Source organism: Panthera pardus, unplaced genomic scaffold (genome assembly GCF_024362965.1).
Source record: "Panthera pardus isolate Hobbes unplaced genomic scaffold, ASM2436296v1 HiC_scaffold_18, whole genome shotgun sequence".
Lineage (NCBI taxonomy): Eukaryota > Metazoa > Chordata > Mammalia > Carnivora > Felidae > Panthera > Panthera pardus.
The window spans coordinates 30,252,033-30,279,453 of record NW_026526743.1 but is presented as its reverse complement, the minus strand read 5'-3'; the positions used below and the strand labels follow the sequence as shown (position 1 = coordinate 30,279,453).

Below are 27,421 nucleotides of genomic sequence, written 5' to 3'. Positions count from 1 at the left end.
ATTAAAAATCACATCTTAGGAGCACCTGGGTGGCTCAGTTGGTTAAGCATCCGACTTCGGCTCTGGTTGTGATCTCACAGTGCGTTGGTTTGAGCCCCGCATCAGGCTCTGTGCTGCCAGCACAGAGCCCGCTTCAGATCCCCTGTGCCCCCCCCCCCCCGCCCCTCCCCGGTTTGCACTCTGTCTCTCTCAAAATAAATAAACTTAAAAAAAAAAATCACATCTTAGAGGATAACAGTAAGGAAAATGGTTGGGGAACATCTTTAAGCCTAAAAAGTATTAGACACTTTGGTCCCAATTTTACTTTCAAGATTACACTATACATTGTGGAGAGGCAAGACAAGATAGGAAGTCATTATGTGAACATATTGAACGGTCGGTCATATTGCGCAGGGGTGGGAAATGCCTTTTCTGATAGTCCTACTCTTCAGTATTATCCTCTGTTTTACACTGTAGTAAAAATGTTGTTTGGGAGATGAATTGAAAGAACGGTAACTCCAGACATGGATTAGAAGGAATCAAATCTGGACTGGAATCTGAGGGCTGGGTGGCACTGGCATTGACATTGCCATTAGAAGAACAACGCGAAAGATGTATGTGTCACTGCCCACTTGATGGCTGAATGACCTTTTGTGGAAGATGACAGAGGGGATCAAGGGCGATGTTTTGGATGGGAAGTTTAGATAGTGGTAGGTTACTTGAGGCAAACACGTCTGCGATTTGTAAAGAAGATCCCTGCATTGGGTTTGTTGAATTTGAGTTGTTGGTAAGACACCCATGGTGAGATTCAGAAGGAGTTGGAAAATTACAACTCAGTACAACGACTGATATTTAGACTGGAGGGCTGGTGGTGGTTGACACATCGGACGTGATGAATTATCAGAGCATGTGTTAAGAAGAAACTGAGAAATCTTCAGGGGGCTAAGAAAACTGTCTGAGAGTAACTAGTTCCAAATGAAAACACTCTTTCATAAAAGGAATGGTTGAAAATGTCAGAGGAGGAAAAGCGATCATTTGAGACCGAGAGATTGTGGGGAAGTGTCCATGGGATTGGGTAATTAGGAGTCCACGGTGTACTTAATGACAAGCAGTTCATTAAATGGAGGAAGACGGATTGCAGGAGGGTTAGGGGTGAATGAAAGATCAAGGTGTGGAGCTGGGTTAGGGGCGATGGGGGAAGGAAGTGATGCTAATTTGAGAGGGACTCAGTGGTTTTCCCCGCACCCCTGGGGATGAACAGGGTTGGAACATTTTTGTAAACTGAGGGAGGAAGCAGCAGGGTGGGAAAAGCTGAAGAACCCAATGAGAGGTGACTTCATGGAGCCATGTCTAGATGGGGGTGGCATTTAGAGTAGCTGTGGAAGAACACAAAAGAAGGAAAAGGATGATTTAAGGTGCTGGTGTGGGGGTGACAGTTGAAGAATTCAACTGATAGCCTCTGTATTTCTCCGTGAGGGACAGAGCTCTTTAGAGGAGGATGGGACAGAATGCTGGAGGTGGGGGAAGGGAGGGGGGAGGAGAAGAGGGTGGGGGAGGGGAAAGAAGGAGGGAGGAGAGAATTTGGTAGAGCTGCTCTAGGAAATGAATAGGAAGAGTTACAAGGGATTGCTGAGTGCTCACAGGGGCTCTGCTGAGATCAGAAACCTAATAATAAAGAGATAGATCATGCCTGTTGGGACATACATATTATTGGTGCTCTTGTCTCCAAGGCTTATTTTAATCCTTGTATACATATGTGTGTGTGTGTATGTGTGTGTGTGTGTGTCTATTTATATATTCCATAATGAAGGCTCAGTGTACCTTTGTTGAATAAATGAGTCAACTGTAGATTTGCAGACCATTTGGGGCGGGGAGGGAGTCTATTTCCTGGAACCCAAGTAATATAATGTTAAGACTTGAATCCTTTTTCCTTGTTATGTTTTACTTCTATGACCTTTGTTTTCTTTGTCTTCAGTTGGTATTTCCTCTTCCACTAAAAAAAAAAAAAAAAAGAAAGAAAAAAAAAAAAGTTCATGGAGAATGCAGAGATACATCCAAACACTTACTTGGGTCCCTTCTGCTGATAAAGCATTGTATGTAGTTAGTCCTGCAAGTGTCCTCGGGGACAAGATGGTTTTTGCCCCTTAAGAAGCTTCCAGTGTGTGGGAGATGTGGGGGGGGTGGTGCAAGCATAGGAAGAATCCCTTATTATCAGCACATGCTGAGTGCCATAAAAGAGGTGGAAAGGAAGGGCTTTGAAGATTCTAAAGGAGACAGCAACTCTGGTGGCCCAAGCTGAGGAGGGTTTCTGCAGGAGGAGGTGTTTGCATTGCATCTTGATGAATGCATGGAATTTCAGCTGGAGGCCCCTAGCTGCAGGCAAGGGTGTGTTGCACTGGGGGTGGGAAGAAGCATTTCAGATGGGGACTGCAGCTTGAGGGAGCTTGAAGTCTGGAGAACGTGGGGTATGTTCAAGATGGAAAATACATAGCAGGAGGCCACCTAAATAGAAAGTATAGTCCGTTAGTTACTCAAATTTGGGGACCTGGAAGTTTCTCTTCTTATTTAATAGAGCTGACAGGACAGCAGTTGAAAGGGGAAAGAGTCAGTGTGGATGAATTTCATTCTTTAGACACATCAGAATGGAGGGGGTGGGTAGAATTCACTTTTCACTATTAATCGTTATTACTTTTCTTTTTTTTTTTTGCTTTTAGGCTTTATTTCCTTATTTTCTTCATCGTTAAGTTTTTGGTTCTTAAAAACCGTAGACTTGTAGGAATTCACCTGGCTTCGCAGAGGGTTTAAAAAGTACCCCAACATCAACAATCACCAAAACAAATTGTTTTGTGAGGAATGAATGGTTTCAGATTTTATTAGAAATTTCCTCAAATGTTCACATTTACTATTTCCTGCATTAACTTGAACTGCAAAATCTAGTCTGACTCTCTTGTATTTTACAACGGATATTGAGGAGACACGTGGCAGTGGCAGTTTCCGGCTTACAAACGGGTGTCCCAGACTGAGACGGTGCTTTTAATCCTGTTTCTTCTAGTGGAGGTCAGTTTCTTCTGAACACATTGCGGAAGTTCCTCAAACTTAAAGTCAATAAAACTGGAGATGAGAGGTATTTCTTGCTTAATAATACATGGATGTTTAATTTTGAATTGGTTAGTATTAAGTCTCGAGGTAGGAGTCAACCTGTAATACCTTTTAACATAAGACCCTTCCCTAGCAGTGAAAGAGTATTGGGAAAGCTCGTCTTTGTCCCTTTTGCACCACTCATGATGAAGGGGATGGCATTTGATTTTTTCCTTTTTTGTCATCTATGACTCACCTGCTCCAGTGACCCCTGATAATCCAGGCAATGGGGAGGGATGTGAGGTAGTGGTGTGAGCAGAGTGGCCCTGTGCTTACCACCACTGGAAGCCAACCAGTTTCCAGAACGTACGGTGCTTACAGATCTTAGACAAGCAAGGCCATTCCACTAATCCCAAAAGGTAGATCTCTGCTTTATTGTAAGAAAATCTCTTTTGCCCATTTGTTCCAAGGAATTTTCTTTTACAGACTTTTTTTAGACTCTTGTCTATCTATTGAGGATAACTTATATGCTTAAGGGCATAATGCTTACTATCTCTTCTCCCATAATAAATCAGGATCATATGATGGGTATTCACATTTTCTTTATAAAGTTGACCCTTGAACAATGTGAGTTTGAACTGTGTGGGTCCAGTTTTATGTGAATTTGGGGCGTAAATACAGTACAGAATTATAAATGTCTTTTCCTTATGATTTTCTCTTTCTAAACTACTTTGTTTTTTAAAAGTTTATTTATTAGAGAGAGAAAGAGAGCAAGCGAACGTGAGTGGGGGAGGGGGAGAAAGAGAGGGAGAGGGAGAATCCCAAGCAGGCTTCTTGATGTCAGCTCAGAGCCCCCACACGGGGCTTGATGTCACGAGCCATGAGATCATGACCTGAGCTGAACAAGAGTCGGAGGCTTAACCGGCTGAGCCATCCAGATGCCCGGGCTTCCTTATGATTTTCTTTTTCTTTTTTTTTTTTTAACGTTTATTTATTTTTGAGACAGAGAGAGAGCGTGAACGGGGGAGAGTCAGAGAGAGGGAGACACAGAATCTGAAACAGGCTCCAGGCTCCGAGCTGTCAGCACAGAGCCCGACGTGCGGCTCGAACTCACGGACCGCGAGATCGTGACCTGAGCCGAAGTCGTTCGCTCAACCGACTGAGCCACCCAGGCGCCCCCCCTTATGATTTTCTTAATAACATTTTCTTTTCTCTAGCTTGCCATGTATGTTAAGAATACAGTATATAATACATATAACATACAAAATATGTATTAATTGACTGTTGTCGGTAAGCCTTCTGGTCAACTGTAGGCTGTCATGAGTTAAGTTTTGAGGAATCAAAATTATATGGGGCTTTTCAACTGCACAGCAGTCGGTGCCCCTAACCCCCACATCATTCAGGCATCACCTGTATGTGTGACTCACCCTCAGCCACAGCATGACCTCTTGGCCCCTCCATTTTGTCTCCTCCCACCAAAACTGGAGTATTTGAGTTTCTTTTGGATATGGTTCCATGATGTTGCATAGAGGTCTGTCTTGTCTTCCCAAGTCCTGGAGGGCCTTGGGGCCTGTCCCTCCCTGCATTTCCGCTCTGTGCTTTTTGTGAATGGCAAAGTGTCTTGGTGTCACTAAAACAAACAGATCACACTTCAAGTTTTTCAGTATTTAACATTACTCATCCCTCTCTTCTTCCTGAAGTCTTCTCCTAACATCAGGAAGACTACCCTCTCTAAGCTGCTTCTACAACCCTTGTCACGTTCACAGGCTCCTTTGCTGGATCTATAGCTGGGTCATTAAATACTCAAGTTCCTCAAGGTTCTGCCCTAGACCTCCTCTTGCCCCACTCCAGATAGTCTCTCTCCCTGGTCTCATTCATGTTCATGGCTTCGTTAAACATCTGCACATACAAAATCTCTATTCCACACTGTTCCCATAAACTACAGACATCTCTTGGCGCCTCAATCCCAGCACATTGAGAATGCGCCCATGATTCAGCCCTCCTTCCCTCAAGACTGATTCTTTCCTGCTGACTCGTATCCAGTTATGGAAGCTCCAAACCTAGCTGTCTTCCCTGATAGCCCCTTCTCGCTCTCGTCTCTCGTCTCTCAACTCATCAAGTCCTCCAGGGTCAAAATTCTGGGACTCCATCCACTCCTTCACTTTCCTCATTACCTCCTTAGTTCATACTACCATCATATCTCACCTGCTCTGTTGCAGTATTTTCCTGGCTGGTCAGCCAGCAAGCATTCTAATCCATCCCACACCCTGTGTCTTTCTCAGTGGCATACTTCACAGGTGACATTTCACTCGATACTTTTTTTTTTAATTTTTAAAAATATTTATTTATTTTTGAGAGAGAGAGCGAGAGAGAGAGGGCAAGCAGGGGCGGGGCAGAGAGAGAGAGAGAGGGAGACATGGAATCCGAAGCAGGCTCCAGGCTCTGAGCTGTCAGCACAGAGCCCGATGCGGGGCTCAAACTCACGAACCGTGAGATCATGATCTGAGCCGAAGTCAGACGCTCAACTGACTGAGCCACCCAGGCGCCCCTTCACTCTATATTTGTATAATCGTTAGGTTGTTTTCTTATTTCTCTGCTCAGGGTTGTGTGCTCCATGAAGGCAGGGACTTTTTTGGCTATGTGCTATTTTGACTACTTCAGCAAACTGCTTGGCAACATAGATGTTATCAGAATATATTTGTTGTTAGAAGGAGTAAATGAATGAACAGTAAAAATTGATTATTGCTTTTTTTTCAGGATTTTTATATACTTGCGTGCTTTATGCTGATAGAGACTAGGGAACTCCTTTCTGGGCAGTTCCATTGTAAATGTATTTTTTTTTTCTGATTACAGAACTAGTAGGTACTAATTTTAGAACGCGCACAAAAATAAAAGAAGAAAAATTCCATAACAATGTATATAGTTTTGAATCGTGGTGTTTACACCATGGCCATTTTCCTATGTCATTAAAACCACTTCACAACTGTTTCAAATAAAATCAATAAATTTGAGACATACCACCTTTCTAGAATGTTTACATCTGATGCAGTTATACTCCTAGGAAGACCTTGCCCAGTGAATGAAGTTTCTCTCCACTACTGGAGTCCATAAGGTTTGATGAACATTAGGCACTTGGGATGAGCACTGGGTGTTGCATGTGAGCGATGAATCACAAGAATCTATCCCCAAAACCAAGAGCACACTGCATACTGTATATTAGCCAACTTGACAAGAAACTATATTAAGTAAATAAAATAAAATAAAATAAAATAAAATAAAATAAAATAAAATAAAATAAAATAAAATATATTACATTGTGTTTAGTGTCAAAGATACCTTTTCTACTTCATTACTCCTGCTACTTGGTAAAACTCCATATCTTATCCAGACCTTCCATCATGAACGTCCCTCGAGAGCAGGATGATAATTCCTTGGTCACTCTTTGTCAGAAAGCAATACTGTATCTAGTTCCAGACTGGGCCGCATAAAGCATCGTCAGGTTCTGCCGCTAGAAATTAAATCTCATCTCTTCGGTAAAGTTACTTTTCTTGTATTAAAAACTGTCAGGACCAACTTTAAAAAAACTTTTGGCCAGTGTACATCCATAAACCTGTGAGGGTTGGTTTCTTTTTATTTTTAGCTCATTTTCGAAAGGCATGTGAGGGGAGTTTGTAATTGTTCGATGCTGGAACGAGATGAGCACTTGGTATTTTCTCGGGCTCTTATGGTCAATGCCAAGAGCTTTGACTTAATATAACCTATTTCCTGTTATCTCTGGAGGGTGTATTTTCCCATTGGGGAAATCTGATCTTTTACGTCGAGTTCTCTTCTACGTGTACTTTTTTTTTTTTTTTTTTTTTTTTTTTTTTTTACCAGTTGTTCTTTAGGCTATTATCTTTATCACCTGGAGAATGTTATTAAAACGTAAGAGTTAAACAGTTTGGGCAGTAAGCATGGTCTTTCCTGTGAGCACTTATTTTTGGTATGGAGTGTTTGCACAGCCCGTTGGGGAAGGGAGCCGCTTATGGCCAGTACCAGATGGACATCCCTCATGGAATCTGTTACTTATCCCAGGGGGCCCTATTAGACGGGGTTTGTTTTCAGTATTAATCTTGATATGAAAGCAGCTGCAGCTCTTTTAAAAAAAAGATCATACCTCTAACTTATTTTTATGATGGCCAAAGAAATTTATAGATAGGCTTTATAGATGGTTCGTACTTTTTCCCTCAGTTATTAACCAGCGCCGTGAAATGTGGAGCGATTTTTCCTTTGTGCCATATATATTCTTCCACTAGTAGCAATGGGAAAAAAAAAAAAAACAACAACAAAACACATCCCTTTCTAGGAATAAATGGAGTCAGGATTGGTTGGTCATGTGTGCACTTTGTAGAAGTCCTTGTAAAATGGTGCTAACATTTTATTTTAAAGCTAAGCACTTTGTCCTTTTGTAAAAAAAAAAGTCCCTAAGCAAAAATGTCCTCCCCAGATAGGTTGCATTTGTAACTGTGGCATATTGAGAGGGTTGGTCAGTATTTAGATAGTATTCATGTACTGTCTTTAGCTTAAAACGCAGCCCCACTAATATCCTTGTACGATTGTTTTAAGATTTTTGCATCTGCTTTATCTCCTTTTTGGTCACTTTTGCCTTTACAACTCGATACAGTTTTCCTTCATATAGTTGAGTTACTCCTCTGGAACAGGATTGGACTTCTGCTGAAGTGGGTAAAATTTGATATATGATTTGAGAAGAGCTGCTTACACATTGCTGTATAATCACATCTTTTTAAATTCATGCAAGGAAATGTTAAGGTAATCTTGAATGTATTAGTATACAACGACTTTTTGGGATTCCCAGAATAAAATGCCTCTTTTATATAGGAATACTTGAATTCATGGTTATTTTATGTAAAATGCTAAAATAACTTTGAGCTGTACACCAGATTAACATTGACATCTTGACTGAATTCCATTTTTTGTCTTCAAGATGAAAGCCAATGGCCCCTCCTTTGAAGGGATTTTATTTTATGGTTATGTTTAAGAAATCATTAGCCTCCTAACCAAAAGTAATTAAAATACAAGTCTGGGGTGGGGGGAACCTCTCTTTTTTAAAGTAAACATGTTACGAAATCTGAAATTACAGATTTTGGAAGAGCTGGTGGGGAGGAATGTAATTTTGCTTTCTCTTGCCCCAGACCTTATCAGAAGTGGGATTTAGGGTCTTGTGTGAGCCCCTTCCCAGTACAAGATTTTAGATTAAAAAACAAACATAACTGGTAAGATAGAGACAACTAATGAAAGCCGTATGATCACCCATCTGGTAAAAAGTTGTCCCTACAGAATTCAGGCAATCATAAAAGCACAGAAAGATGTACGTAATCAAGATATTCTTGCAGCGTGAGCAAAAGTTCCCTGCCACTGTGCGGTAAAACACTAGGCCTGACATGTTTCAATCGCCAGAACAGTGCTGGTGGTTTCTTATGTTATCATCCTTATCGAGTATCTGAGGCTTGCTCTTAAACTTTTGGAAGTGACGGATGTGAATTCGTAGACACTAATCCTGTTGGATTTAAATGATTGTATTTTATATATGTTTGGGATCGTCTTATCACTGATGGTTTTTGAGTGACGTCCTTGAAGTATTCGGTCTATCAAGTATGATCGAGACTGGAAAATAAACACATTAAGTCACAATTCTTCAGGAAGAATTTATTAGAGGTTTGTTGCTCTTTTTTTAAATGTTAGCCTTAGAATAACGTGTTACACTATTTCTATTTCTCCATTTATTTGCGGCAGGAAAAAGAAAAAAAAAAGCAACTGAGCATTTATGTAAATGGAAAGCTTCCTAACTGACAACCAACTATTTGATACATATTTGAAACACATTTAAGATAATCCTTGGTTGCAGTCAATAATCTTATAAGTAGGTCTATCCAAAGTCAGCATAATGCCCACTTGAAGAAAGAACACTGATTGTGTTTGGATAGCGCAGAAGCAGTAATCCTGTAGTATTTATTTTTAAAACACTTCAAATATCTTTTGTTTATGCTTAATGTATGGATTGATCTATATCAGGGTTTCTCAGTCTTGGTACTATTGACATTTTGGACAGGATAATTCTTTATTGGGGGCGTTGCTCTGTGTACTGTTGGATGTTTAGCAACATCTCTGGCTTTTACCCACTAGATGCCAGAAGCATCCCCTAGTCGGGACATTAAAAAGTCTCTCCAGACATCATCAAATGTCCCTTGGGGGGCAAAATTGCCCGTGGCTGAGAATCCGTGGTCTGTATATCTCGATGCTTTACCTGCACATCTACATCTATAGCTTTATCGGCCTCTCTGTATTAGCTATTTGTCTTAGGCACCTGGACATGATATAGTTGAAGAGCACTACATTTTATACTGTACAGACCAAGGAATGGAAGACCGATAATGGGAAGCCGTCGATGATTTGAAGGAATTCATAACAAATCATAATTGGAGGGACTGATTGAAATTACAGAGCATCGTGAGTTTTACCCCTGGTTAGGAGAATTTAGTTATTGAACCCAGGAAATGCTGTGATTGTTTAAAACATTTTCACTTAAAAATCCTGCAGGATATTTGGCCACCTTTACATTTGAAATTTCATATAGTTGTGTAAGAAGGGAAGCCCAGGAGACTTACTAAGGGTATTCGGTATAAATAGGTCACATCATTAGAGACCTTAAAGTTTGTTTTCAGTGGAAAGTCTCTGAGGTCCTTAGTCATTTGGTTGCAGCATGCTACAGAATCTGGAAGTATGAGGAAAATAACTCCCCGATTTTATCTTCTATGACTTCCCATTTCTGTTTTGTTTTAGGCTGTGCAGTACTTTGGGGGTCCATAACCATTCGGGGTTCGCCCGAATGCAATGTGGACTGAATCACGTGCACAGAAAAAGAAATAGCTCAGTTACACGTTTTCCAAACCACGCTGAAGCTGCCAGTTGGAAGTACCCCTGAGCCTGATCCTGGGGCACTGTCTTAGCAGTTGGGTACCTACTGTGTGCCAGGATATGGTGCCGCGGTGGCCAGTGAGGCTTTTATAGCCTCTGCCCTTGAGGGAGATGGACTGGGAAGTAGGTCACTTTAGCGCCATGCTGCGTGACACACAGACTGCCTTGGAGCTTGGAGGCGAACCCCGTGCAGCCGGAGGTGGGCAAGGTGGCGCCGAGGAGCACTTTTCCAAGGTGTTATTTTCTGACCACCCTTGCAGATGATACCTACTGTGCGTCTCCATGGATCTACCTACTATAAACAAATTCCCACTGAAGTGCCCCTGACAGATGAGAGCTAAGTTGTTCTTCCTCCCAGGAATATTAGAATTTATCAGGAGACCCAACCCTTTCTACACCCAAGGGATGTACCACTGGTGATGGAAATCTGCACACCAACGTCAAAACTTTTGGGGACGGGGAAGGGTTCTTTCCGGTTCTAACACTGACATCAAAGAACATAGCCGCCTTTTTCCATCCAGACCAATAACTATTAGCTATCATTTCAGTGATTTTCAAGACAACAAAGCAGACCAAGTACATCTGTTTTACAAGTTGCTGTCACTGTATAAAAGATGCCCACAGTTTGCCGAAAACAGCAGAAACCACACAGAATAGACGTTATTCGTACTTTCTGGAAATTATGCTCTGAATCTTCTCTTCTGCTTATTGTTGGCTGATCTTCCTTCACTTTTGTGTTTTCTCTCTCCTCCACCTACAAACATGTCGTGAGTCTCCTTTTATCCATACAGCATGTTGGAGCTAAACTTCTCCAGTGTCGTCTGTAAACCTCTCCAAAGTATAGTCTGTACTTGCTGGCCCTGGCTCCTGTTTCAACCCTCCCTCTGTCCTCTGCCAAGAAGGCTTGTAGCCCAGTGTCCTGGTCAGCCAGGCCCACTTTTATGACAGGGCTTTGCCCAAGTAGTTTTCTCTGCCAGAATGCTCTGGTCTCACAGGCAAGCTCCTCTCCTACACACCCCTCAAGACCCCACTTGAATGGCTCCTTTTCTTTGAAATCTTCCTCTGACGTTTCATGGGGAGTGCTTTGCATATATCCATACTGTAGCACCCGTCAAAATTCCTACCTTTCGAGAGTGAGGCTCCTCACTCTCAATTCCTGACATTTACCAAGTGCCTCTTCCATACAAGACCGTTTGCTCTCCCTCCTCACACAGCCCAGCCCCGACAGAGCTCTATTCTTTCATCCTTAGAAATGAAGAACAGAAACTCAGAGTGGTAACGCGAAGCAGCTCGCAAGTGTGGTAGAGCTGGGATTTGCACTTGGATCGCTCTGGCTCATTCCTTCCCTCCCCCATTCAACAAATATTTACCGAGCACCTACATATGGCAGGCCACCGACTCTCCCAGGGTCAGAGGAAACGGCATGGAGCCAGACATTAAGCAGAAACTGCACAGAGTAAGGAGAGAGGGGAGAGCAGTCGGGGTCAGGAGGATGGCAGGGGCAGAGGCCCAGAGAGTGAGGAGTAGTCAGGGCAGTGTGCTTGGGGCTTAGTGGGCAGGAGCGGCCCTCTGAGGAGGGAGTTTGGAAAAGCAATGAGCAGCCAGATCATGTGGGAACTTGGATTTTACTCGAAATAACATTGAGAAGTCACTGGAGTTCTTCGAGTAGTAAAACTCTCTCCCTCTGCCAATATAAGCCACAACAGTCTGTAAAACAGATAACGCGTGGTCTGCTTTGGTTTCTGAAAGAATCATTGAAATGTTACCTAGCCATTAGTACAGATAGAAAAGGTGGCTTCTTAGGTACAGTGCTATTTAGTCCTCGAAACCCCCAGGATGAGGCAAAATGCTGTTCTTATTCCCATATCGTAGATTGGGGCGGGGGGAGGGGGAGGGACTTAAGCGCACAGAGGCTCAGTAGCTTGTGCACAGTTAACATGGCCAGCAAGGGGATCAGCTGGGGTTTGAACGGGCCCTTAAGACAAAGTTAGGCAACTTGTCTACCATCCCGCAGCTAGTGTGGCAGGATTGGAGTTCAGAGCCGGTTAGTTTGACTCGAGATGAAGCGTTCTCTGTATCCGCTCCTCCTTCTGCCCAGTCTGGACACCTGCAACCCCATGCCAACCTTGACATGTTCTTAATCGGTCTTGCTTCCAGTTTTTCCCAGAACTGACCTGTCCACCTCGGACTCTCCATGTGCTCAGGTGTGGGTTTTGCATCTCTCTCTGCTTCTTCCCTCCAACAAAATCCTTCACAGACCTTCCGATGTAGTACATTTCAAAATGCTTAGACTGGCCCTCAGGGCTCTGCAGAGCCTGGCTACCGACCATCTCCCCTAGCTTACCTCCCCTTCTCTCAATGCCTGGTGCCTCCCTGCAACCAGACTGGTCTCTGCTCTGCTTCTTTGAACGCAGCCTGTGCACACTTTGCAGCTTCGTGCACTCCCTTCTCTCTGCACGGGACGTCCCCTCCTCCTGCCCCCTTCTGTGGTTCCAGACTTGTTCCTCAGGGTGGCCATTCCCTTTTGTTCCTCTTCTGAAAGTACGTATCATTGGTCAGCGTCACTCCCGGACTTAGCCCTTAGGCTGAGAGATGTTTTTGCCCCATCACCCTAACTGGGTGGTCATCCCTTAAAAGCAACAGTCGGATCTCTTACTTCTTGACATCTTTGAAAAGTTAGATATGTTCCCCAAACACATCCTACTAGTTGGTATCCAGTAGATGCTAGGTTCAGTGTCAGTAAGGCTTTTGGGAGAAAGGGGAGAGCGGAGAGAATTACACAAAACATGTGGCCACTTAACAGCAGGTGCATTACCACTGGCTTCTTTTCGTTGGTTGTGTGCTTAAGACCTGTTGGGTCTTTCTTTTCCCATCCTCTCACTATTGGTGATGCTTGCTTGCTGGGCTAGTCTCGAAGATTGCTCCATTTTTGTGAAAAAGAAAACTTGATTTGGGAAGCTTAGTGTCTTCTCCTCTGCTTCTATTTGTTGTTCTGATATTAAACAAGTGCAGTTGGGTTTGAGAGGGTGTTGTGTTTTTTTTTTTTTTTCCTTGCCACCTCTAACTAGTCCAGATGGTTATGCAATTTACAGACTCAGATGCATCCCGATCATGAAAATCCAAAGGCCTCCATGTTTGAGTAGAGTCCATATGTTGCGGCATTGTTTTTTCCTTGTGTGGGTCCCTGGAACTTGTTGAGAAATCTAAAACCTGTATTCTAGAAGTCTAGAACCTTTATTCCCTCCTTGGTCCAACTTAGGACATTTCTGTCTTTCCTTCTGCTCATGAGGGTGGGAGGGGGGCTGATGGTCCCCTCATGGGTGTTTACATTTTCCCATAAGTGAGGAAGGTAAGAAGAGATTGGAAATAATTGAGCCAAGCATTTATTGCTTTAAACAAAACAGCTTGTGCTACATCAGCATTTCAATAAGATCATTTTCAGATGTATGGAAAGCTTTATTTAAAAAAAATTTTCTTTTCTACATTAGTCCAAGATGAACTAGGCTAGTAGTTTTCAAATATTAGTGCGTTCTAGAATTCCTGAGAAGCTGGTTAAAAAAATGCAGAATTTTAGGCCCCCACCGGCTAGAGATTCTGATACAGTAAACTCTGGGGAATTAGGTAATCTGCATTTTTTTAAACAGGCATCTGGTTAATTGGTAGTCCCTAGCACTGCACTTTGAGAAACTCTGACCTAACCTTTGAAGCAAAAATTTCTTAAAAACAGAATATTTTAAATTAGAAAAAAAAAAATCAACTGTCAGATTTAATACTCAGATTCTTGGTCCCTTGATGTTAGATTATTGGCTTTCCCTTCTCCGGGCTTTTTGCCTGCAGGCCAGAATCAGCCTTGTCCACTGCAGTGCATTTTCAAACACCAAGGCACCCACCCTTAACACTCCAACCTCACCCACCCAGACCTCTGTGTCTTTTTGATAAAAGGACTAGTGCATTTTCTAGAACGAAGCTTTTTTTTTTTCAAGCTAAATATCTCTAACATTTGAAATATTAATTTTATTAGAATATATAATTCTTCCCTTCACCCGTTCTTTCCAATAGGTGTGGTTTGTGTAGGAACATTTGGTGATGGATGCTTGGTTTCTCCTTTTTTGCTTGAATTTCAAGTGCTTATCTCGTGCCCTGCTTGGCTTGGAGAACAGTTCTGCGTACCAGCATTTCACATCTAGAAATTAATTTATTTGCTCATGCATTCAACACAGATTTGTTGAACACTTACTATTTATCAAACTCTCCTTGGCACTGGGACATCAGCGTAAACAGTAGACAACACGTACTTATCCTCATTAAATTTACATTCTAGGTGGGGGGGGGGTGGAGAAGACAGTAAATATGTTACGCTGAAAAGCATTATGAGAACAATCAAGGCAGGGAAGGGGACTAGAAAGTGCTGGAGGAGAAAGAGGGCTGCAAAGAAATCTTAGAGGGTAGTCAGAAGATGACCTTTGAGAAAAGACTCAAGAGGGAAGTGAGGCTCAGTGGTTCAGTCATTTGAGAGTCCGACTTGATTTTGGCTCAGGTCATGATCTCAGGGTTTGAAATTTTGAGCCCCGTGTTGGGCTCTGCCTTGGGCTCTGCGCGGGCAGCAAGGAGCCTGCTTGGGATCCTCTCTCGCCTTCTGTCTCTCTCTGCCCCTCCCCTGCTCACATGCTAGGGAGCTCGTGTGTGCGCTCGCACTCTCTCTCTCTCTCTCAAAATAAATAAACATTTTAAAAAGAGAGAGAGAGAAGGAAGTGAGCAAGAGCCTTGAGAACATTGCAAGGAAAGAGCCAGTACAAAGGCCCTGGGGTAGGAATGTGTCTGGGGTATTGGAGCAACAACAGGGAAGCCAGCAGGGTTAGAGGAGGAGAAGCAAGGGGGAGAACATTGGCCAAGGGTCAGAGAAGAAATGGGGTGCCATTTTGAGGTCTTGGCTTCTTCTCCGAGGGAACAGGAAGCCATTGGAAAGTTCTACGCAGAGTTGGGGTATGACCTAACTTAGGTTTTCAAGGTGTCTCTTTGGTTCTGTGCTGAGAATAGACTGGTGGACATTGTGGTAGGACCAGCGAGACTTGCCAGGAGGGGGAGCATTGACCCCAGGAGGGGATGGGTGGCTTGAGCCTGGGTGAATCCGGTGGAGGGAGTGACCAGCGGTCAGTTGTGTGTGTAACTGGAAAGAGGAGCCAACAGAATCTCTGATGATTTGATGGCGGAAGGAGAAAGAGTGGATTCAAAGATGATTTTTGGCCTGAGTCACTGGAACTGAGTCATCTCCCTATCAAAGGAGATGGGGAAGGCTGTGGGTGGGGCAGGTTTGGGGAGAAGATGAGGAATTCAGTTTTGTGCATGTGATTGGGATGCCTATTGACATCCACATGCAAATGTAGGCAGTTGGGTATGTGAGTCTGGTGCTCAGGAGGTAATTATCTAGGAGTTGTTAGCATATGGAAAGGCAAATAATATTTTTGAAAGTTTATTTTCTTGCAAAAATCTTGCTTTATATTTGAACCTATTAATATATATATGTGAATTTATATATGTGTGTGTATAATTATACATATATGTGAACATAATCCTCTCTTTCTGTATACATAATTAGCAGACTTGTGTGTGTGTGTGTGTGTGTGTGTGTGTGTGTGTGTATACTCTCCTGCTAATTATACATCTTAGTCCATTGTTTGCAGTTTCTGTTTCCAGACTGCTGTTGAACCCGTAGCCTTTGGTATGGACTGTCTGTATTCACTACGTCGCTGTTCGTTCACGATGTGGTGTGCCAGATCCACCCCTGATAATCTCCAGTATTTATTGTCCCTTGCCATATCTGGCTTGTGTTCACTCTTTGGGGCTCTATATCTCGAAACAGATTCCCACTGCCGGAGATGGTTAAACCTCGATTGTCTTTGGTAAGTTCTTTTCCACGGGGTAGCGAACAGAGCCTTTGAGAGTGTGTGAACTTTGAGGCACTGCCTTCTCATCATGTGACCGTACTTTGGCGCACTTGGTCCGTGATGGCGCAGTTCATCTGTGTAAGCAACTTGACAGATGTCCTTACTGAGGCATCAAATTGGATGGTGTCTGCTAACAAATCTAATGGGAACAAAGAAAAGAGAATTCGAAGGATTATCTTTTTTTTTAAGGATTAAATTGGTGCCATTTAGCTGTTTGATGCCCTGTAGTTAATGCAGCTTTATTAGAAGCCTACACAATTCTTCACATGGGTGTCAAAATAATTTTAGTGAAAATCATGTTGTGTGGACTGATCAAGCCGAAGTATCCGTCTTGTGATTACAGACGGGTTTTGTCTGGGCTGCTGTACTTTCTCTTCCAAGCCTTTTGCTGGACAAGCGAGAATTAACAATCTCCATTAATTTACTTTGGCACTTCACACGGGTAGACAGGCCATGAACACGATGGTCTTTAATAAATTTTTTTAGAAATCCTGCAATGCTCCTTTTTAATTGATGTCCTTCACAAATTGTATTTGCCGAAGCTATAATTATTCATCAAGGCGCAAAAGCAAATCTACCTCCAGGTACAATGAAGATGTGCTTTTGTGAAATTATTAAGATACAGAAGTTCGACGTGCAGAGTAATTCCGTCCTGCTTTATAATTATATCTTTGGGGATGATATCTTTGGGGATCACATCTATTAGAGCCTATCAAAGTGGAAAGGACCGATCATCACCAGTGTACTTCATAAATGCCCCTGCCTCGCAGTGACCATTCCCCCAACGTGTAAGCTCTTTGAAACACTTGGAATTGGCCTGTTTCTTAAGAAAGAAGCATTAAGGAATGTTTTTACGTGCTCTCCGTCATAGGTAACTCTGTTTCACCTGACGTTCCTTCAGTTGATTCGAAATATTTTGCTTTGACTCCTGAAATCACGGTAAATAATCTTAATGTGGCTGAACTGGGGGATCTTCAAAGGAACATCAGTGGAGAGCTACCACCTAGAAAACTTGGAAGTCGGCCAAATTACGAAAGCCCAGAATGAGTAATTTAGAAATTCTTATTTAGGTGATTCATAAAAGGCGTAAACTTTACCATGGTGCAAAATGAGGATGTTAGCTTTTTGTAAGAAGTATTTGGGAAAAGTAAAAGAATATTGTCAATAAGGGGTTTGGAACAAGGTTTCCCAAAGTGTTCCCGCAGACTGTTGTGGGGAAAACCAAAAGAGGTGTCCCATGGCAAATATGGGGGGAAAGGGGAGGTTTGGTATCTCCCACTCAAAGAAAACTGTGAGCTGCGTCCAGGTAGGAACTTTGTCATCTTTCTCACCGTTTTGTTGCCAGAGCCTAACGCAGTGCCTTGCACACAGTAGGCGCATAAATAAGTGTTTGCTGTGAATGAATGAGCTGCAGGACTTCTCGGAACGTTTGCCTGGTGTAGTGGGCACAGGGACTCATAAAAGAGGGGCGGTAGTCTGCAGCCTTTCTCAAACTTATGGGCTTTGCAACTCTGCAACTCTTTTCTTTAAAAAAAATTTTTTTTAATGTTTATTTATTTTTGAGAGACAGAACACAAGCAGGGGAGGGGCAGAGAGAGAGGGAGACACAGAATCCAAAGCAGGTTCCAGGCTCCAAGCTGTCAGCACAGAGCCCGACACAGGGCTCGAACCCACGAACTGTGAGATCATGACCTGAGCTGGAGTCAGAGGCTTAACCGACTGAGCCACCCAGGCGCCCCTGCAACTCTTTTCTTAAGGAGCATTCTGCTAGACTTAGGTACCTGGAAACACCTCCTGGGAGACTGTAGCCTTGAGTGAGAGGATAAAAACCAAGTTCTAACCTTGAATTCATCACTGGGTGAAATATTCAAGGTTCTGTGCCTATTGAAATGTTAAGAGGGGTACCAGACTCCAGTATTTACCTCTATGATTTGGGGCATGGACCCCTTGAAGCCTCAGTCTATTTATCTATAAAATAGGGATAACTTCCTTTTTTCTAACTTGTTCTTGGGAAAATAAATTCCATTTAGTCCTGCTTGGGAGAGTTAAATGAAATAGTGTATGTAGAAGGCCTCTCAGGGTAATTAGAATGTGGTCAACCTTTCTCCCCCTCCCTCTCTCTTCGGCAAGTGTTGGAGTGCTTCTAATATGCCTGGCACTGGTGCCAGTTTGTGGGGAGACAGCAGTGAAACACAGTGAAGGCCCTTTGCCTCGTGGACCTAGGGATTTTTTTGTAATATATTCTGTTTACCGATGTCACTGTCTCTTAGAACGTAAAGTAAATTTAATTGTACACAATTCAGTTAAAGCTAATTGTTCTGAGGTCATTATATTAGAGATCTGCCCCCAAAGGATCACTTTTTCTCTCAGAATCAGATCTGTTCTTACACCAAATGAGTAAAGCAGGATTCATAGGTCACATTTTAAAATAAAGCAAATTAAATTAAGCTAGTGTTACCAGATAAGGTAAATCAAATGGAAAGTGGCATTCCTGTCATCCTGATCAATTTAACGATGCTGTAGGGTGGCCAAATTTAGCAAGTAAAAATACACAATAGGGGGTGTAGTTGAATCACAGATAGAGAATACTTTTTTTTTAGTATAAGTATATCCCAAATTGTGCATGGGACATACTTACACTTTGAAAGTCGTGTATTTGAAAGCCAAATTTAACTGGACAGCCTGTATTGTATCCAGCCACCCTACCACGCTCAAGCAGGGACCCAGCCACCTGTGCAAGAGAAAGACCCTTCCCTGCACAAGTCAGTATTTGAGGCCATATTTGTAGGGGAGATCTGTTACCCCCAGTGGAACAGCAACCCTTGCTTCTATTTGAAATGATTTATAACTGTTCCCGCCCCATGGCCAAGTGTTTCCGAATTAAAAGCCATTAATTAAGGCCTGCTATAGATACAAAAGATATGCAAGGAGTGCTTTGTAATTCCAGCTCAGTACTTCAGGTGAGAGCTTTTCAAATTACGTGGACCACTGGAGCCACCTGCTTGACTAAACGCAGCGCGGCCGTCGTGTGGCTCGTCAGCACACCGCGGTGCCAGCGTCGTTACTGATTTTTCTCATTTCTCCAGGGCAAATACTAATTAATGGATACAATTCACAGCTGATTAGCTGTAGTTTCTTCAGTAATTACATTCGCATACTAACTGTTCAGAAGAGGATTTCTAACCCAGTTCTTATTTTACTCTAAGCTTAATTTGTTTTTTGAATTGTTTAGGCCCTTAGTTTAATAGCCATTTTATTTTTCTTTGTTGTTTTAGGTGCTATTAGGTAATAAGTGAGTTTAATCTTAAAAAAATACTCTCTGATAATGAGCTGCTTTCCTTAAATGGATTTCTAATTCCCCAACAACACGTACATTTAAATAACGTTAAAGCTGGGTGGCAGGCTTTGGGCCGCTTGCGGGAGGCATAGAATGAGTGCCTGGAAGGCACATGGTGACCGAAGTCCTCATAAACATCCAAAAAGAATAGTCCGAACGGAGGCCCCGAGATTTAATTCTAGGATCATTAATTCATCAAAAATTCGCAGAAGGAAACCTGCGCTTTTGCTTGCATGCATTTAATATCGTCGGAAAATGGGGGGAAATGTGTCTGTGTATGTGGGCAGGAGGCGCAGGTGCGTGCGCACCCGCCCACGTAGGTACCTTTTTTCATTTTAAAATTATTTTAAAACCGTTTTATTGAGATATGATGGGCATACCACAAGCGGTACCTATTTAATGTATATACACCTTGATGGGTTTGGACGTGAGTATCTGTTGGTGAAACCATCCCCACACGTTTTGGATATCCCGTGCCTTCAGAGAAACTAGGTAAAGGTCTCTCTTAAGTGCTAACAAATACATCTTTCAGAAATCCTTATAAAGATGTTTATCCAAATGAACCTGAAGCTCATTGTGTGAGTATGTATTTAGGAGTCGTTTTACAGGGTGGGATTTTGCTTCCGGAGACCACAACAGCACTCTGGAACCATTAGAGCCTTCTGTGTAAATCCTGCTTAGTGCTTGGATCCCTGACATGATAAAGTGTAGCATGTCAGTTGGGCTTCTGTGCACGAATCCTACAGGTTCAGAGTCAGGGGCCGAGAGCCTCCTAGAAATAAGTGTTGGTGGGTTTACTACGAGGAGAATTATGTGGATCTTCCATATCTATGTGTCTATATTTATTCTCTACATTTATCTATCTGTGTATCTGTATTTCTTTTCTCTCTCTCTCTCCCTCTCTCCTTGGGGAAGTTATTCCTTTTACTTAATTTTTAAATTTTTTGTAAGGTCTATTTATTTTGAGAGAAAGAGCAGGGAAGGAGCAGAGAGAAGGAAAGCCAGAATCCCAAGCAGGCTCTGCACTGTCAACATAGAGCCCCACGCGGGGCTCGAACTCACAAACTGTGAGATCATGCTCTGAGCTGAGATCAGGAGTCAGACACTTAACTGATTGAGCCACCCAGGCTCCCCGCCTCTTAGTTTAAATAATTGACTAGCTCTATTTACATGAGAGAATAGATGTATACATTTCACCCTTTGCAGACCAAACCTTTATGTTACTTGATGCACTGAAGGAAAGAAACAGTACACGTTACAAAAAGAAGGGCATTCTTTTACCACTTCATAAAATCGTGAAAATAATATAGCCCCAGATAATTATGCTCACAGAGCCTTTCCATATTGCCAGACTGATAACAGAATGTTTAAAGCAACAAAACGCGCCTCCTTATACCATCTGAACCTGAAAATACATTTCTGGCAAAATCCAAGTTTTACATTTTGATAACAGGTCTCTAGCAGTAAAGAGCTTACGTCTGAAATGCTGATACAGTCTTATTTGTGATGGTATGAATGGGCTATTGTGTTAGGGAATTAAATAAAAATTGCTGTGTTCATAGGATTCCGTTTATATTTTAAACCTCTTTGCACTTAATGTTACATTGAGAGATTAAATATCACTGTTTTCAACAGCTCTGATGGATACAGATATCGTTTTCAACTCTGTTTGGAGATTTGAAAAATATTCTTTCGTCTTATTATTTCTTTATATTCATGCCACACCCCATTCGCCAGAAAATAGAATTTGAGTCCTGGGAATTGGATTCTATTCCCCTTAATTCACATTTTAACCTACTCACACTTGTGACATCTGTTCTTGAAAAGTGAGCTATGAAATCTCAACATGCTGTAAAAATGTGTCAAGGTGATTTTCTTGGAAACTTTTCCTTCTCCTCTCTCACAAATGCCAGTTCAGTAAACAACACCCACTAGTGACCGGGCGGCCAAAAGTTCGTCATTGTCTCCCTTCGCTGTTAGTCTTGATGAGAAACAACCCCGTTTTCTAGAATTCTCAAGTTAGCTTGACTCTGTGCTTTATTTTCTGAGGGAAGCAGCCGGACTACATGTAGCACAAAACCTGTCACAGTTCGCATTTGGTCCGAGTGAAACTACTCTTTTAATTCATGACACTAGCATTCTTTACAAATCCCATCTGAGTTTTAAGCACACCACCGGGATTCTTGATCTGTCTGCATATTAACGTAAAACAATCTGTTTTCTTTCAGTTTGGAAACAACAATAACTACATGAACATGGCTGAGGCAAACAGTGCTTTCTTTGCAGCCAGTGAGGTAGGTATCTGTCTTCATGCGTCCGTTCACGTTTCGTGTGTTATTTGGATCATTTAAAAGGCTGGAAGGGAAAAGCAGAGTATCAAATTTATCTCTCTTATGTGGTGCAAGGTAACGACTTTGGAGGAGAAAAACCTTTTGGAAAAGAAAATGACCTGACAAGACTGTCACTTATCCGGAGGCTGTTAGGAACGTTAGCAATTCACACACATCTCTTGATGAAAAGAAATGTACATGCCAACAAAAGTAAATATGTAAGACAGCACATAAAATCTGTCTCTCCAAATTGGCATCTAAGCAAATAAGTGGTTATTTTGAAAACTAGGGGGTGGAAGAGACTTTTAATAGAAAGTATTTCAATTCCACAAAGCTCTGGGGATAATTTCATTAAGTTGCCATGGTTTGGGAAATGGTGTGGGGGAATATAGTATTATAGTTTCTGGGGTCTTCAGTGGGAGTGATGTGAAGGGAGTGTTTCGTTTTCTTGTTAGATCCCCATAGACCATTACAGTACCTGGCACATAGTAGGTGTTCAATCAATACAGAGAGATGGAAGGAGTGAAAGGGCATGCTCCAGGACTTGGTCATAGCAGGGAAGACTGGATGATGGCTCTGGGTTTGTCTACAGCTTTACTGGTACAAATGGAAAAAAAAAAAAAAAAAAAGACATCTTCTTGTTGCTGTTTTTACTGCATTCCCTACTTACTGACCTAGGGCTGCTGTCTGAGCTCATTGGCCTGCCCTTCCAGAAAAACCTCCATCTTGATTAGATCAAGAAAACGGTTTCCTCACAAGTGGCAAACGGTGAGATCTAAGATGCTAGAACAAGAACAAGCAGGTGAAATTGGTCCAAATGGAACATTCCCTCTTGTGGTCCCTGTAATAAAAAGTCTTCATTTTCCAAGTACGTTCACATATAGGAAACCGAACTAGCTTGACCCCAGAGGATGGAAATCATAATGGCTTTGTAAATGATCTTGGTACAGGGAGGCAAGTGGTATGAAAGAAATGAAGTTTGCAGAATTATTAGAGAAAAGGGGGAAGCGAGGATTAAGGGTATTCCTAGATTAATCATTTCTGCAGTGGCCATCATCTGTCTAACCAAGAAGACCGCCTACATAAGGGATATTGTCTGGCACTGGCTGCTGTGTTGTTTGTGATAATGAACACAAACCCCATCTGTAAGGACAACATGATGTTTCATTCTGTAGGATTTTTTCCCTACATTTGAATCAAACATTGATGAAAGCTCTACTGCCAGCAGCTGTTCAGAGACAATTTAATTCCAGCTGTGATAATTCACCGTGTCAGACATTGGCTGTTATATGTTGATACAACAGTTCTCCAGATTTGCATTTTTATCAAAAGGAACAAATGTTTTGAACATTTCAGTACAGATGGTATTTAACCATGTACATACTATTTTAACATGTTCAAGGTAAACACTGAAAAGTCAGTATCCGTAAAAAGTAATCACTATAGACTCGGAACGACTAACCTGATAGCGGTCAGATGGCTGAGTCACAAAAGTCAGTGTCTTTTTTGTTGGTACTGGTGCCATACGTGGTTATTTTTATAATCGCAGATTTATCCGGTGTTTGGGGTCACTCTTTTCTCTAAGGAATGCTTAATTTTACCTCTCTTTTAAAAGTGGTTTAACATTTTAGCATTTTCTTGGTGATTTATTATAATGTCACTTTATTAGGTTATGCTACAGCAATATACTCAATTCTAACTTAAAATTAATTTGTTTTTGAAAAAATTATACCATAGGGACACATTATTCGTAAGACACCTCTCTGTTCCTTAACGAAAATAAAAGTGAAAGCCTCCTTAATTTTGACCGCCTAGCATAAGACGTGCTTTATGTTAGAGTTTTTAAGAGCTAATCTTACGCCATGATTTCACTGTACATCTTGAACAAAAAATAAAGCCCAAGTAAATGTTAATGCGCCACATTACAGCATGTGCCTAATTTCCCGATCATTGCGTTAAAAGTAAATTTATTTGGTTTTTTAACATTTTAATGAGTGCAAACTAATTCAGGAAGACTTTAGGTTTGAATGCTGTGAAGTCGAAATTGTGCCTGAAACCAATTCCCTTCACATAGATATTGCCCTGTAGATAACGCCACAGGGACTGGGATACTCTGAGTTGGAAATTCACACATTTGCTTTATGTTTTCTGTCTGTGTCATGATTACCCTGGCCATTTTTAAAGTACTTTAAATATTTATTGAAATAATATTTCAAGTGTTAATTACAGTGGTAATGAAAACAGCCAAATGCCACATATCAAGAATGAGTGTTTATCCGTATTGTTAATGTGATATGTTAGATTTCATTAAGCAGTAATGGGGTAGCAAATGAGTCACAAATTACAGTTGCATCTGTTACTAGACCACATTAGTGCCAAAATAACGGCAAATGCAGCCATAGGGTTACGTTCATTAGCCAACCACGTTTGTGGCCAATCCATCCCTTTGTGTTTGGGAACTCGGGGTACCACAGTAAGAAATTGACGTCCTTTGGGGGGTCAGTATTAGAATAAATATGTCAGAGAATCTAATACTTCATTCTAGCTTTCAGACATGTTTTTGTGCTATAATGTTTTTGCATATATCGAATCTGCTGAGAACCTCAAGATGTTCACCTGTCCCACCATAGACTCCCATAGCTTGTGACCTCTTTATTTCTGGTGAGATACAATTAACGGTGGACAGGTTCTATATGCACAGAATGGTTTTTTTTTTTCCTTCAGTTTGTTTCTATTTTCTCTCAAGTGGTTATTATGTATCATCATTGATAGTTCGAAGAATGATGGTTTTCCATTCTTAATTAGTTCTCTTAACCGATTACAGCAGATCCAAATTAACTTGCACCGGTTAATTCTTCAAAAAATGGTACTAATACTGAACTATAACTTTGATCCTCTGAGCTAGAAAGAATATCTGACCCCTTCACCCTACCCAAAAGAATATCCTAGACCTTGACTACTGCCCCCCACCCCCCCCCCCCCCCACCAATCTAAGTTCTATTTTAAGAAAGGTGGTTGGTGTAATAGAACATGGAAGCCCTCATTTACATCAAAAGGCCCCGTTTTAAAACACTGTCTTTAAGGATCTAAGGTCCTTATTTACTTAGGTCTTGAGAGATAACACTTGCTTAAGTAAATGAGCCAGTACAGTTAGTACATGTATATCAGTGTATCTCTGTGCTCATTCTATAGATAGTCTTCCAGACTTGAAGACTCCTAAAAATGTTCTGATAGGTACACAGTAAAATCATCATAAAAGCGAATAACTCCCCCTTATTATTTTAACTCTCCTTTTTATTTTATTTAAAATAAAAGCACTGGGACCTTTTAATATATGCTCTGATAATCCTTATGTAAAATTTTGTATTCTGAACTGTAACAATTTCCATAGAAGCGTTCTCGGCACTTGGGAATATACCCATAAGGAACTTTAAAAAGCAAACCACCAATTTCATATTACTTGTTTTATATGTTGTGGCAGAAAGTAAACATGTGTAATGTTCACTCCTGGATTAATGTTGTGTGTGTGCACCACAAAATCGTCAGCATTTTATGAAGCATGTGGATAATGTAAGCGGTTTGAGCTGTTTCGCTAACATATCAATAAAGTGGCAATTTGTTATATAGCCAAATCTAATGTCTCTGATGCTCCAACTAACAACAAAGACAGATGTTGCTAATTAAGTACGCATTAAAAAACTGTTAATACTGATACTCCATTAAAACCATATGATAATGAGACTTAAATCTTTAATCAGAATGATCAGCAAAACTTTATATATGGAAATCTGTGTTTAAGATGTTTTCATTTGAGAAATAAATATTTGGCCTAGCTATGCCGTGTTTTCATGCAAAATCTTTCTTCTTCCCTCCAAGGAGAAATAAGATATAGGAATAGAACGTGAAGATGTCTGTGTTTTGTTTCCTTTTAGCAGACATTCCATACGCCAAGCCTCGGGGATGAGGAGTTTGAAATCCCCCCTATCACGCCTCCTCCAGAATCAGACCCTGCCCTGGGCATGCCCGATGTTCTTCTACCCTTTCAAGTCCTCAGCGATCCGTTGCCTTCCCAGGGAAGTGAATTCACACCCCAGTTTCCCCCTCAAAGCCTGGATCTTCCTTCCATAACAATCTCAAGAAATCTCGTGGAACAAGATGGCGTGCTTCATAGCAGTGGGTTGCATATGGTAGGCACTACATTTATTGCTTGAAAGTGTTTTTTTTTTTAATCATTGCACTTCTCATGGTAAAGACCAGGAGTCTATGTTCTGAAACGTGCTCCGCCTACCTACTGATGGACGTGAGGATTGTTCTTCCTAGTGCCATTTCAGTGCAGGGACAAGAGGGTTATGGGTTGGTTCATGATCACTTAAAGGAGGATGACCCAGCAAGATCCTTCCGATTTGAAATGATTTTCAACAAGTCTGATTCGTTGGCTTGGAATTAGCCAATCTTCCCTTGGCTTTGGTTTACCACAGAGATGTCCTCGAGTTAGAAGTTTGCCCAGGAGAGATTTGAGAAATGGAGGCCCTTATCTGGTGCCGAGGTCTTTTGCATTTGTTGGATTGTGACATGATGTTTATTATGGTACATGTTCTGTTCCTACCTCAAATGAAATCTCAAACTGTGATACGGAGAAAGGGAAGAAGAATAATTTCTTATAACCAGCAGAGGAAAATATAGAGTGAGTTATTGTGTGAAATATACCTAATTGTGTTATTTATTGTCATAAACACGGAATAAGGCACTCCAGAGAGCCAAGATCACTAATGCAATAATTTTGGTTCCATTTTTCTTAGTGTGCAATTATAGTCAGCAATCACCAGAGTAAATCTGCTTAAGTATTTTAAACTCTTCTGCTGGGATTTTTTTTTTTTTCTCCCTCATAGTGTATAATACATTTGTGTCGATCTAGGTGAGGTACTAAGCAGACATTTTAAAACAAGATTAATCGTTTATAGGGCTTTTTTTTTTTTTTAACCCTGATAAAATGAAACAGATGTGTTGGTATAACAAAAAACAAATCCTATTGCTTGTTTACATATTTCTCTGCACATTAGGACCACGCCAATGATGTTTATTGGTTTCATTGTTAATTCCCCAGATAACAACAGATGATTGCAAAGTATGTAGTAGATTAGCGGTGTAAAGATTCAGCGTGCTCTCTGAAATGTAAGATTGCTTTCCCAAATAGGATTGACGCAACATGATTTTCTTTTGCTTGTGATCTCTTGTGTTTGAGCTGAACGTCGGGTTTTTAGTTTTCCTTTTTTGTCAGAAAAGAAGCAGCAAGCAGTCAGGAAAGTGGTCATTAAGTATTCATAAATGTTCCTCACCCTCACAAATAATTGTTTCCTGTGGACTTCCTTACGTTCTTGTCCCTTTGACACTGGAATGGAGGGTTCTTGTCCTCTGTTCCTCTACAGTCAGGCTTGCAGTGCGGTGCCTGGAAAGTCATAAAAATAAAAAAGGGTGTTTAGTCACCAAGGGAGTTTACCAGGGCTCACCATTATCCATAGATGCTCAGCAAGGCCGATTGAAGTTGCAGAAATGGTTAAAAGACCATATCATGCGTGCTAAAATGTGTATTTTATTAAATTGGTAAATATTTATTAATAATATAAGAATCTGCCTTTGAATTAAACATCTGATGAATTACCTCGCCTTAAAGCTATAAAACTGTTATTGCTGCTATAAAAAAGTGTAAAGGAGGCATTTTGACTATGAAATTTCATTTCATGGTCAATTGAATTTACTATATTGGAAAGAACTAAAGA

At 41.4% G+C, this 27,421-nt stretch overlaps 1 protein-coding gene across 6 annotated transcripts in view; it reads left to right on the top strand.

Annotated features, from left to right (window-relative positions):
- Window positions 1-27,421, top strand: part of TOX3 (TOX high mobility group box family member 3) — a 107,573-nt gene that overhangs the window by 56,368 nt on the left and 23,784 nt on the right. For 3 of the 6 annotated variants that reach the window (XM_053906104.1, XM_053906102.1, XM_019455949.2), the window contains exons 2-3: window positions 21,543-21,608; window positions 25,580-25,831. In XM_053906104.1, coding sequence (XP_053762079.1) covers window positions 21,564-21,608; window positions 25,580-25,831 — 297 coding nt within the window. In that variant the 5' untranslated portion in view covers window positions 21,543-21,563. Of the gene's footprint in view, window positions 1-21,542; window positions 21,609-25,576; window positions 25,832-27,421 lie in introns of all 6 variants that reach the window. The other 3 variants (XM_053906103.1, XM_053906101.1, XM_019455947.2) reach the window with 1 other exon arrangement.